At 43.3% G+C, this 13,589-nt stretch overlaps 1 protein-coding gene across 1 annotated transcript in view; it reads right to left on the bottom strand.

Annotated features, from left to right (window-relative positions):
* The window catches only part of RAVER2 (ribonucleoprotein, PTB binding 2), a 39,982-nt gene extending 27,512 nt beyond the window's left edge, over positions 1 to 12,470 (bottom strand). Inside the window, exon 1 of the mRNA XM_081867287.1 lies at positions 12,174 to 12,470. Coding sequence (XP_081723413.1) covers positions 12,174 to 12,368 — 195 coding nt within the window. The 5' untranslated portion in view covers positions 12,369 to 12,470. The remainder of the gene's footprint in view (positions 1 to 12,173) is intronic.
* Between the last annotated feature and the right edge of the window lie 1,119 nt (positions 12,471 to 13,589).

Here is a 13,589-nt window from a genome sequence, read left to right as displayed (position 1 = left end):
CGGCTTTGTTTCAACATCCACTTCCCTCTTTCAAAAAAAGAACAAATAAAAAAAAGAGCATGATCTTCTTTTTGCCCCTGGGCAATTCGGCTCCAGGGACCATGCATTCGCTCCATAAGACGCACAGACATTTCCCCTTACTTTTTAGGAAGAAAAAAGTGTGTCTTATGGAGCGAAAAATACGGCAGTTTAGAAGAGAAAGGAAAGGTGGCAAAAAGTAATGATGAAACAATAATGGAGTGGTACCTCAGGTTACAGACGCTTCATGTTACAGACTCCACTAACCCAGAAATAGTACCTCGGGTTAAGAACTTTGCTTCAGGATGAAAACAGAAATCATGCTCCGGCGACACGGCGGCAGCGGGAGGCCCCATTAGCTAAAGTGGTGCTTCAGGTTAAGAACAGTTTCAGGTTAAGAACGGACCTCCAGAACGAATTAAGTTCTTAACCCAAGGTACCACTGTAATGGAATCCCACAGCATAGGAAGAGATACATAGATATTGATTATTATAAAAAGAATTAGGTCTACTTTGGGGGTGTAAACAAGCACTATTATTTAATTTATGAGTCTCTTCTTACAAAACAATTTACAACTAAAAACATTGGGTTGCATCCAGTGAAGTCATATAGCACAAGGACTTCATCCTGTGCATTGGAACTTCATCTCCCCCCCCCCCCAATGCTTTACAGGGTTGTGTGGTGGGATGGAAGGCAGGACAGATTTGGGGGAGCTCACAGGAAAAGGAGAGAGGAAGTTCTCCAGCACAGGCAAAATTCCTTGTGTCAACTGGACACAACCATTATTAGTATTTGTTTTTTTGTTTCGGTTTTTTTTGCTACTTTTATTACAACTTCCAAATAACAATCTATCCAAATCATAATCTAATGCTACTTTCATATTCATTGCCCATTTATGTTGCACTGTTCAGTTTATTTTGATTTCAGTTTATGGCTGGCATATCTTCTCCTGGTGTATCTAGTGTGCGAGGAGGGCCTGTATCAGAATTTCAACATGACTAGGAGTTGACCTGCACACTGCGGAACATTCTTTTCAATTAATGTGCAACTGGCTTGTCTCTTCCTTTTAAAAAGAGCATTTGGTATGACCTCCCAATCTAGGTCAGGACTGCTGTGCTGGAGGAGAGTTTAACCATTTCCTGCTGGGCCATTTGCTACCAGAAATCACCCCTGATGTGGCTATTTGCCCTTCAAATAGCACCTTTGGAACAATCATCAGTTCTGTATGGAGATTTTGATTAGGAAAACTATACAGGGGAGGCCTGTGCTACCCTCCTAGTCTACCCGCAGATTTTTCTAAAGCAGGTATGGCTTACCTGTGATGCTCCAGATGTTGTTGGACTGTATGACCATGGTTGATGGGAGATTAAGAACAACATCTGGAGGCCCCACAGGTTAGTCAGCACTGTTCTAAAGAAAGACGTAGCAAATTTTACTTACTGATTAAATTTTTATTCCATCTTTCATCCCGAAACAACAAAACATAAAAGAACAATGCAAAAACAATAAAATATCCTCACAGGTTAAAGAATTTCAAAGTTGCCAGGAACAGTATCTTTCAGCCACCAATGGCTGGTTGAACAGAAATGTTCTTTAAATCCCACGTTAATAATAATGTAAATTATGAGCAAGACAGATGTACCTCACCAGGGAGAGGAACTGTGACCAAGAAGGCCCTGTTGTTGCATTAAAAACAATGAGTACTTTTGGCCCTAATCAGACTGATTATGATATATTTACACACTCACTCTGCCTTGTAGGTCTCCAATGAAACTGAATTTGTTATGACACATCCTTCTACTCTACAAAGTGTCCTAGATCACAACACACTCCCACCTTGCCAATCTGCTAATTCAATATACATAGCTTAGTGGGTAATAGGGGTTTGATCTGAATAGGATCAAGTGTATTCTTTTTAGTCAGATTGGATACTAGTCTCTTATTTCATCGGTTAACAGCTGTCAAATGCTGTGTTAATAAAACATGATGCTGCTCCTCAGGCTATCTACATACACTGATAGTATGTTATTGCTACTACTCAGCAATCCAATACATCTGCCTTATGGTGGGTTAAATGCGGGGGTGGGGGGGTGGAGTTGTGACCAGAATGGGGATTCTGACTGACATAGGGAGATGAGAGGAAGGCACATTTCTTTGGAGTCTTAAATCACCATCACTAAAGGGAAGGAATGGTCAGTACACGACCAACTTGTTATGTGTAAATATATATTTGATATTTACAGAAGGTTGAAAGCATGCCTGAAACTCACACATGCATCTTCTGAAATTTGTCAGCACACATTATTCCCCTTGGAGTACCCATCAAATAAAAACAATCCCTAGCTGACACCTATAAAACAATATTTTTAAAAATGATTCACGCACTAAAATGATCGGCTAAGCCTGTCTCTATATATAGGAATTTGTTATACTTTCTGGCAAGTAGGACTGTACTTTAAACAATGGCCTAGCTAGCACGGCATGGCAAACCAAATTCGCAGCTGCTTTGCTCTTCCTCAGTCCTGTTTTACTGCCACTCCATGCTGAGCTAGAACAGCATGTTGCCTGAACATGAGCTTATAACAGAATCATAGAGTTAGAAGGGACCATGAGGGTCATCTAGTTCAACCCCCTGCAATGAAGGAATCTTTTGCCCAATGTGGAGCTCAAACCCACAACCCCAAGATTAAGAGTCTCATGCTCTACTGACTGAGCTATTATGCTCAACTTCTCTTCTCAACTAACCACAAGCTGCAGCCTAGAACAAACCTTGGCTTCAGTTAATGGTTAGAAAGGGGAGAGCTTAAACCATGAGCCCAGGTTTGGGCAACACACTAAGTAAAATGTGGCTTAGCTCAGTGTTTCCCAACCTTGGGCCTCCAGCTGTTTTTGAACTACAATTCCCATCATCCCTTGCCACTGGTCTTGCTAGTCAGGGATGATGGGAGTTGTAGTTCAAAAACAGCTGGAGGCCCAAGGTTGGGAAACACTGGCTTAGCTCAGTGTACCACGGAATTAATAGAAGTACCAGGAAGGAGCAAAGTGGCTTCTCTGCAGGGGTTGTGTGATTCCCCAAATGCATAGTTTGGCTTACTGCACCATGCAAACCAGGCCAATATTCTACAAAGAGGAGTGGGGAGCCTCCATTCCATGGATATAATTAAGCCCGACAGGGGTTCTAGTTACCCATTAATCACACCCCCTTGACCCACACAACTAATATCACTCCCAATTGTGCATTAGCAAGGAATACTGATTGGCAGTGAGCACGAGCCTGCTAGCATCATCTGTACTACTGGGTTCTGCATGGGGAACTTGGCAATGCAACTGATCCCTGCCCAAAGTGGGGCATGGGGAATTCCAGCAGGCTTGAAGTTGCCACCTTTCAGCTGATAGGTGGCAACTCCAAGGTAGCTGACTAGCTGACAGGCAGCAGCTTCAGCCCTTGCTTAGCTTGGATTTTCTTTTGCAATACAGCTTGCCACTCTCCACAGGGAAGAATTGGCCAGCTGATTTCAGAGTGATGCCAGGTGGGCTGTGCAAAGTTAAGAACCCAGGACTCAGGCTTCTGGAAACCCAGTTCCCCATTCCTGCTGTACAACCTGACAATGTTAGCACACTTTTAAACAGGGCTGCTAGAGTTTGCCTCCTGACCTGTGAAGTGTTTCTTTGAGAACTCCAAATAAGAAAGAAGATTCAGAAATGCTATTTTCCAAAAGGAATGCATATTCTCACATATGTCTTGGGAGCAAAATTATTGTCTTGATTGCAGTGCAACACTACTCAACAGTCACATTATTTATCATCCACATCTATCCCACTATTCTTCCAAGGAGTCTAGGAATCAATGGAGCTAGCTCATTTTTCACCCTCGTAGCAACCCTGTGATCAGGATGGTGAGGTAGGAAGTTCTCCAGGGTCACTCAATTAGCTCTGCAGCTGAGTGAGGATTTTAACCATGGTCACCCCAATTCAAACCCCATACTCTACCCACACTCTGATCTCAGTTCTCATCTCAAATAGTACCTTCTTATTCACTACTGACAGCTAAATCACCAACCCACTACTACAAAGTACTTTCTGTTAAGTTAATTTATAACCTTTGACTTTAAGAGAACAAAATCAGCTTAACTCCCAATACACCAGCTTAACTAACGTGGGAAAAGGCATCGGTCTCTTTTAGCTTCTTGACAGCTAGCTGTGCTGCTCACATTATTACAGAGAGAGAAAGTAGATAGCTATAATAAGACTTTCTTACTATCCCATGCTACAACGAGAGGATCCCATCTTTTTGTTTATTTCCTGCAAAGCTAAGCATAGCCTTCGGCCATTAGTTAGAATATGTACTTATTCAGTCTGCTAGTTAGACAGCATAAGAGGCACCAGCAAAATCATAGCAGCATCCTTTATGAAAAGGAACCAGAATTAGAAGACTGCTCACTACAATGCCAGCAGATAAATAAAAGCTTGCACGGGCTGCCCATTTGCTATCAGGCCAGGTTCAAGGCCCTTAACAATTTGGGTCCAGGTTGCCAAAAGAAGTGACTAATCCCTTATATCCCTGCCCAATCACTGGGGTCTTCATGTGAGCCTCTGTTAGTGGTCCCCCATGGCTCAGATACATGGCTTATATCCACCAGGAGCCATATGTTCAGTGTTTTGTAGAACTCTATTCCCGTTGAGGTCAGAGAGGCCCCCTCCCTCTTAAACATCCAGCACCTACTGAAGACTTTTTTTAAAAAAAATAATTAGTGGGCATTTGAACAACTGAAATTCTGATTTTGTAGCTTTAACTAACCCGCTAGGACGCGGGTGGCGCTGTGGGTAAAAGCCTCAGCGCCTAGGGCTTGCTGATCGAAAGGTCGGCGGTTCGAATCCCCGCGGTGGGGTGCGCTCCCGCTGCTCGGTCCCAGCGCCTGCCAACCTAGCAGTTCGAAAGCACCCCCGGGTGCAAGTAGATAAATAGGGACCGCTTACTGGCGGGAAGGTAAACGGCGTTTCCGTGTGCTGCGCTGGCTTGCCAGATGCAGCTTTGTCATGCTGGCCACGTGACCCGGAAGTGTCTCCGGACAGCGCTGGCCCCCGGCCTCTTGAGTGAGATGGGCGCACCAACCCCAGAGTCTGTCAAGACTGGCCCGTACGGGCAGGGGTACCTTTACCTTTACCTATGAACAACTGAAATTCTGATTTTGTAGCTTTAACTAACTTTTATCTTCATTGCATTGAGTTACTTGTACACCACTTATAGATTATTGTAGTTAAGTGGTACAGAATATACATTTTTAAAATAAAATAAATAAATACTACAATGAACAGGAAGTATAGTTCTGAGGCAAATGACTTTAACTATGAAAAATACAACTTGTGACACTAAGCAGAGATGCGAAAGTGCGCATGAATGTTCTATCAACTAATACATTTTATATTTTCTAGCCTATCAAATAAAGTCCACTTTTGCATGTTAACTCATAAAAATGCTAAATCATAGTCAGATTTCTAATGTACCAAGCAAGCTATGATACTTTCAAGAGCTTATGTGTTCTCACAATTTATTATTTCTAGGAAAAGGCAAATGCAGTCATGTTGAAGCAGCAGCAAAGATGAGTACCTGCTATTTTGTAGTCGGTTTGGGGGGGAAAGCTTGCTTTCTCATTAAAGGGACTTTTCTAATTGCAGCTGATTTTAATAAATATATTCCAGAACCAAAAGCTATGCTTCCACAAGACTAAAGATTAACAGTTCCCCATTTTCAAATGCCAAGAAACAGAAGTATGTATCACTACAAAGCTACCAGAAAACATTTCCATAACAAGTGCAAATGATAAAATATGGCAATTTGGTTTCAAATGCATATATAAGGCATCATTCTCTCAACTAGAGAGTGTTGGTGGCTCAGTGCCTATCAGTGTGAAACACTCCCTGCCTCCAAATAAAGTATCAGTTTCTACATAAAGAAGAGAATGGTCTCCATGTATCTAGAGGTTTCCCTAGAACAGATAATCAGGTGTCTGTAAAATTAAAAGTGTATATTTAAAAATAGATGGACAAGGATCTATGAGCTTCTAGGACTTATAGAATCTTGATGAAATCGAGTATAGAGACACAATGTTGGAATAACTCAAGCCAGTCCATTGCAAGCCAGCAGAAAGGACTCCAGTCTAAGTGCCCTTTCCCATTGGCTAGTCCAATAGTGATATATGAGTTTCAGTTGATGTGGTCTGAGGATGTAGATAAGGCTACGGATCTTTGCACCACTTGGCTTACGAAGTCTAGCAGGATGGGCCAGGGAGGCTCCAAATGCCTCATTATAAGAGGGAAGAGTTTCTCCCTGCCTCAAGGAATGGAGGTGAATCCAATTCTAAAGAAACTATCCCAAGACCAATAAAATACAAACAACTAAAAGCTGGTGCTGGGCGTTCCAACTTTTCATACCAAGTGGGCCACAAAAGTACTTCGACATGGAACCTGCAGGCCACACTCTGCCTTGTTGCGCAGGGGCAGTGAGCGAAGCCAAAAGTTGGCGCTGGCACGTGCGCATACACACACAGTCCTTGTGCTGCTTTCCCAAAGCTGGCTAAGTGAAGTGTTGTGCTTTAGAAAAGAGGCACAAGGCTCTAGCAGGGTCACAGAGCCCTCTCAGCTCCTTCCCAAAGCTGGAGAAGCGCTAACTAGGATTTGTGATGGAGGCTGGAGGTCTCTAGGACCTTGCCAGAGCCCTCATGCCAGAGCCCCAAGCCCAGCGCTTCAATAACCCAGCTTCAGGAAGGCAGCAAATATTGCTGAGGGCCGCCAAAAGAGGTAGTGAGGGCTGCATGCAGCCTGGACCGCCCTGGGCAACGTCCTGAAGTGGCTGGTTGCTGAACTGATCCAGGTCATCTTGAAGAAACTGATTTTTTGTATAAATTTCAATAGCAGAACAGACCTGGTTCTGGCACAAGACCGCATTGGTCACCCTTTTGGATGACCTGTGACAGGAGGAACACAACCCCATCAGGTCTACTGGCCCTCTCAGTGACTTTCAGTACCATCATGCTTTGTGGTGGTTCTGCTCTTATTTGAGTGTTTGGAACCAGATAGTGGTGCTGGGGGGATTTTTCAGCTTCAAGGAGCTTGTCCTATAGGGTTTCACAGGAGCCAATTCTATTCCTTGTGCTGTTTAATATCTACATGAAACTGCTGAGAGGGACAATCTGTAGTTATGGAATGTGCTGTCACCAATATGCAGATGGCACACAACTTCATTTGTTCTTTTCATCAGCTGTGATGGTGGCAGCCGATGTTCTTGGCAGGTGCCTCAACATAGGAATGGACTGGATGAGAGCCAATATATTCAGGTGTAATCCAGACAAAATGGAGATGTTGGTGGGTCGTCTCTGAATCTTTATAACTGGGATTCAACCAGTTCTGGATGGGGTTGCACTTCCCCTGAAAGATGCAGCTCAAACCTTGGGAGTACTGAAGCTTGGGAGTCACTGAAGGCACCTGTGGCCTCCATGGCACTGAATACAGTTCACCAGCTCTATCTTGGATGGATATAACCTGGCATCAGGGATCTACAATCTGATCACCTTCTGTATGTATCACTGTGCTATTTGATGGTCTTCCCCTGAGCAAGGTCTGGAAACATCTGCCAGTGGAACATTAAGCAGTGGTGTTGCTTAACTGAGACCTGGCATCTTGAGCATATTTACATCAGTTTTTACTCTTTTGTAGTGGCTGCCAGCGCATTTCTGGACCCAATTCAAAGGTTCTGCAAGCTCAACCTGTGTCCATTGTACAATATTTTTGACACAATGTGGAGACATTTCTTCCCTCCCCCATGCTTTTCAGTAATTTTAGTAGTTTTATTTATCTTAAAAGTCACCTGGTTTTAAGGGTTTTAGAGTTTTATTATTCTTTGCTAAAAGTTTTTAGTTGTTGCTTAGTGGAATTTTTATGTCGGTGCTGTGGTATGGAGAATCTTCTGTGTATAAGTTTTGTAATACAGAGGGGTTTGGCTGTTTCACATTTTGGGGATGTAATTAGGTATTATATATTTTTGTATTTCTGAATCAGTGTTTTCATAAGTCACCTGGAAGGACCAGTGCAGACGACACAAAAATCCAGAAATGAATAATAATAAATAATTGATGAAGACTGGTTAATGGGCCAATTAAACAAAGACAGAGGTCATGTAAAGCAGGAACAAATGTTTGTTATTAGCTTATAAAGAATGAAACCCCAAACACTACAAGCTGAATCTATAGTTCCCTAAAGGAAAACTACATTCAAGTACAGTCCAATCCTATGCCTCGTTACTTGAAGACCTACTGACCTAAACAGGACCTATAACTGCAACCCATGTACAAACATCCCACTCAGTAAGAGAAGTTTACATGTGAATGTCCTTCTGGATCAGAAACCATGTATGCCAATTAGATGCACCGTGGTACATATCCAGAGACAAATCATTAGTTCTGTCTTGAAACGTGGATTTCTACACGCATATGTACAGTAATTGTCTTCAGCCTATACTTTCTCACAATACCTTCCTGTGCTTATCTCAGCGTTCATCCTTTTACATTTCATTCACATAACATGGTTAAAAAAATACAGTAAACAGCACTGAAGCACCATCCTTCACATGAAACAGAAGGTTTAAGGAGAATAAAGTCTATTGCTTTTTAAATTATCATCTAAATTATTCTTGTTCTGAGGCTGCAATATTTCCAAAAGCAAAATATATTTAGACACCATGTGTTTACTCCTATCTACGTGTAATCCAATATTCCAATGGATATCCAAGAAAGCCTGGATAAAGAATGAGCTTAAAGAATACTCAGACAGCATGGCTAATGAAAATGAAAACATCTTGGCAGTGAAATCCTTTTTTGGTAACAATCCCTGCAATCCTATTGCAAGTTTCTATTACAAGGACTATTTGGACCACAAAGACATATGTCCTAAAATTACTTTTCAGCACAGCATAGCAGCTTGACTCCCTCTTATGGAAAAACACTTGAACCTGTTTTCCTGTCAGAAAGTACATAACTTTAAGGAATATTTTAATCTATTTCAAGCAATTATTCTTACAGGACAAGCAGTAGCCTGAATGCATATTTCCCATCCTCTATCTATGCTATGTGGCAAACTCGTTCAGACAGTGTAGTTCCTTATGTGGCCAAAACAGCACTGACCATGAACAAGAGAGAAGTATCAGCAGATTAGGGGAAAGTACAGAAATGTTTTTAAAGTATATATATGGGGGACTGGAGAGACTGAGCAACCCACCAAGAATGCTCAGTGAGCATGGAAAACTAAGTACTACAGACAGAAAAGTTGAAGATAATGAAACAGAAACTTCTGAAAGAAGCTCTAACTAGTTGGCTGGAACCTCAACAATGCAATATTTTGTTGAAGGTCTCACTTATTTTTAACCAATTAATAATCCCCAGAATGCTAATTGGAAAGCTGAAACCTAAAATGGCTTACAGTATGATTCTACGCATGTTTGCTTAAGCAGCAAGTCCCACTGAGTTCAATGGACCTTACTTCAAAGTAAGTTGCTGTGACATTTTTAAGGCCTTCCTTGTATCCATATATGATCAGCATTATGTGTAATATCCAACGTTAACCATACTCAGATTTAAGTCAATTGATTTTTGGGTGGTTTGTTCAGGGAAAGAGTTTGTTAGATCTCACCCTGTAAGTTCCACTGAAACCAGAAAAATATGTACTTCTATCTGAGGCTGAAGGCAGACCACAGACAAATTGCAGAAGCAATTCTTTCCCATGGTGCACACATATATTTGTTTTGTCTCATTGTCACTCCTGGTAAAACAGATTTTGAAAGTTCTTTTAAGTAGGGTGATGGTGGAAAGTGTATGGGGTTTACAGTCGGCACACCTGTGACCTTAAAATCGGAATTGTCTATTGATGTCCACATTGAGTTGAGCTTTTGTATTTTGAATGCCTCCGCATCCATGCATAGGGCAAAATAGGAACACAAAAGGTTTCAAGGGTTTTTTTTATCATATCCACTTAACAGCAAATGAAAGGAACTGGCACAGTCTCTGCAAGAACTGTAAGATCTTAATCTGGTTTGATTTATAGCCTCGTTCTTAGTGTTCACCTTTCCTGTATTTTAACTTATTGCAAGTTGATATGAGACTTATTTTTAAAAAGCAATGAATACATTTAATAATAAATAATAATAAATGGAACATTTGCACTATATTATAAAGATGCCAGATTTTGGAACTTTCTATGTGGTACTTGACAGAACAGAATATTATTGTCTTCTTTTTATCACTCATTTTCATTATCCACAGACTCATTCAGTGACATTCATTAGCTTGCTCATGATAGAATCTTTGCCTTTAACTTGCCAACGCCTTACTATTTTAACAGTAATGCATTTCATTAGAAGTGTGTCCCTACCACTAGTAAACATTTTATGCGTATCAATACAGTAATTTCCTGGGGACTAATAGCCTCTTTAAAACTCAATTCTGTATAACCTACCTCCACCCACAAAAGCAAAGCACAGAGAGATTGTCACTGAACAAGGCAACTTGTTCAGCATTCAGGAACATAACAGGAGCTAGAAAGTCCAGGTTAATTTGCATGTTTTATTGCTTGAGATTGACCATTTATAAATGGATATGGCATGGGTTTATTATACTTTTATTCCAAAACTGTAAATGTTAGAGGAACTTGAGACTGCCTTTGCGAAAACCTCTTATCTTGAGTTGGAAAACTATGACAATTTAAAACAATAAAATGTAATCCCAGTTCTACTTCTTTATTGTTTTCCCAAACTTTCCCCAATTTTCAGATGCACCTGCGCAATCATGAAGACTACAAATCTGTTACTTAATGGAAAACAATAATTTCTAACGGTGCCCAAAAGGCTGAAAAAGATAACTCCAAAAACCTCCTATTGGCTATCCATGTCTGTATTTTCTCATTGAACTACTGTACAACCTTTGCAACAGAACATAGTTATTCTACACAAGAGTTAGAAAAGCCAAGGGGGGGAAAAAGAAAAACAGCTTCAGCTATCTATTCCAGTTACCGGTAAGTGTCATTGAAGTTAGCAATGGGAAGCAATTTAGAATGTTTAAGTTCTTTAGTCAATAAAATAAAATTCTTACAAAACTTTCCTCCACCTACCCTACAGGCATATATTATTGGTGAGTGAATATGAAAAGTAAATAAAAATTATGGTCTCCGCAACAGTAAAAGACATGCAAAGCAATAAACAAATTGGGGAGGATGAGAACATACAAGTGTTTTTTCCAAAGGCAAAAACAAGGCACAGACAGGATGTTGAACAAAATCTCATCTGCTTTCCGAATAGGAGAACAAGAAGCAATGCCCATTTTGTTTTGCTTCTTTTCTCCTATTCTGGCTGCCTTTTGACTTTCTTTATTCAGGGATGGGAGTTCCTGCTGAGCTGCTGCTCATGCCACCAAGTGTAAGGTATAATCCCAACACAGGGCAACAAGCAAACTTCCTATCCACAGCACTGTATCCATTGCAATAAAGCGAAAGACAACTCCGCATGTTTTGCTGCTATGAAAGCGAGAGAGGAGTGTTCTTCCTTAATTCCCTCCAGCTCACAATCCCTCCTAGAACTTTCAAGACTTAGGCTTCTGCATGTGTTCCCTTTCAACCAATTATAGAGACGTCCCCTCTCTCCCACTATCTCAGGAGATGAATGACGATACCTACCCACCTGGGTCACTTATCATTACCTGCAAAGTTCTGGAATCTTATTATTCCCAACAGTAAAAGGGGGGGGGGGCTTCCCCTTCTTCTTCCACTTTGGAGAGGATGTGCCTCTAGAAGCCTCCCTCCCAGCCCAGTCACCTCCGTTATCCCTGGCAAGTTCTAAATTACCTCTTCCCTACCAAGAGACGATGCACCCCCGGGCCATCCTTTCTCTCCCCACGGGCTCCCGTCACGCTCCTTGAGTGACCAACTCTGCGTGACCAAGCTCCTTCCACAGCTGCAACCCATTAACTCTCGGCTCCAGCCCCGGGGAAAGCTGGGGGGACCCGTGGCTCGTCGTCCTCCTTCCCCCCCCCCGCCGCCCCTCCGAGGGCTCTGCCCCGAGCGGCACTCCCCACGCGCCTCGAGGGAAGGGGAGAAATGGGGGCGTTTCGCTCACCTGGCTGCTGCTCTCGGCGGGCAGGTTCCTCAGCAGGATCTTGCGCCTGTTGCTCAGCTCCCGCCTGGTTCCGCGCAGCCTGCGGGCGATCTCCTCGGGGGCCAGAGCGCGAGGCGTCCCCGCCGCCGCCGCGCCCTCCGACTCCCCCAGAGTCCCGGGCAGCTCGGCGCCGCTGGACCCCGACGATGCCGCCATCTTGCCGGCCCGGACGCGAACGCAGCTCTCACACCGCCCGGGGGGTGGAGGCAGCGAGTGGGGGAAGAGAGCCAGTCGGGGCGGGCTGGGCTTGGGTCTGGGGCGGCGGCGGCAGGGGGCGGGAGCCTGGGGAGGAGGGAGCTGGGCGCCACCCCGCGCGCAGGACCCAGCAGCCCCGCTGCATACAAAGAGAGGAGAGGAGGACGGTCTCGCCCGCCTCCGCCTTCCCCTCGCGCCCCCCGACATGCCCCCTAACCTCTGAAGTACATCACTGCACTCTTGCTGCCTCTGTTTCGCCTCAGAATCACGCCCAACCACAGGCAGAGCGCTGTTTTGCGTGGCTGGGGGTTTTTTTCCGGTCGAAAGAAAACGATAACACACTTTTGCTAGGTTGCTTAAAGAACAAACGCCGTTGCTTTCGGAAACAGGCGCGGCTGCTCTTATTTGGAACTGCAGCGCTGCGATCCGGGCGAGCACGACTAGCTAGCAAGGCTGCTCTCCTTTCCCCTTTGCTAACCCTTTAATTAATAAATAGCCGGGTTTTCTACCTCCAGCAGCTGCGTAAGAGCGCGCGAAGTGGAAGGCAAAGGGCAATTCGCCAGCAGTCGAGATGCAACGGGGAGGTGGGGCGGGGGGAGCAGTGCCTGTTGCGCTGCATATGCAGCTCGCAGAAAACGGTGCGAGTTGAAATGGAAGTGAGCTAGGCTACAGTCATATGCATACTTGTTTGGAAGTACGTCTCACTGAACTCCAAAAGACTTACTTCGAAGCAGGCAGGCATACAATGCACCGTTTGGCCAGAACGTGGTGTTACAATGGCACTCTAAAAGCCATTTCTCATGCGCGTTAGGAGTCGTGAGAGCTTCTGGAGTTCCTCACAGGAAGGGCGGAGTGTGAAAAGCAAATAAAACTTAGTTGCCGTTAGGGATCTTTCTTTTCTGCTTTTGCTTTGTGTTTGTTTTCCTATGGGGGCATGGAGTTTGCATGAGCTTTCCAGACACTTATATTTAGCCACGTTTAACAGCCTCTGTAGAAAAAAACTAGGGGCATAAAATGTGAAACAAATCTTTGTGTTTTAGAAATATGGCCCTTTTGTATTTTGTTTAATAAATATTTCTTCATTTTTACTTTTCGCATTGCTCTGCTGCTTTGTTGCTTGCTACCCTGCGCTCCTTTGGGACAGGATACAAATTTATTAAAAATATAAATATTATTGTCGTT

This window comes from Podarcis erhardii (genome assembly GCF_964252035.2).
Source record: "Podarcis erhardii genome assembly, chromosome: 6".
NCBI classification, from domain to species: domain Eukaryota; kingdom Metazoa; phylum Chordata; class Lepidosauria; order Squamata; family Lacertidae; genus Podarcis; species Podarcis erhardii.
This window is presented reverse-complemented; position numbering and strand designations above follow the sequence as displayed.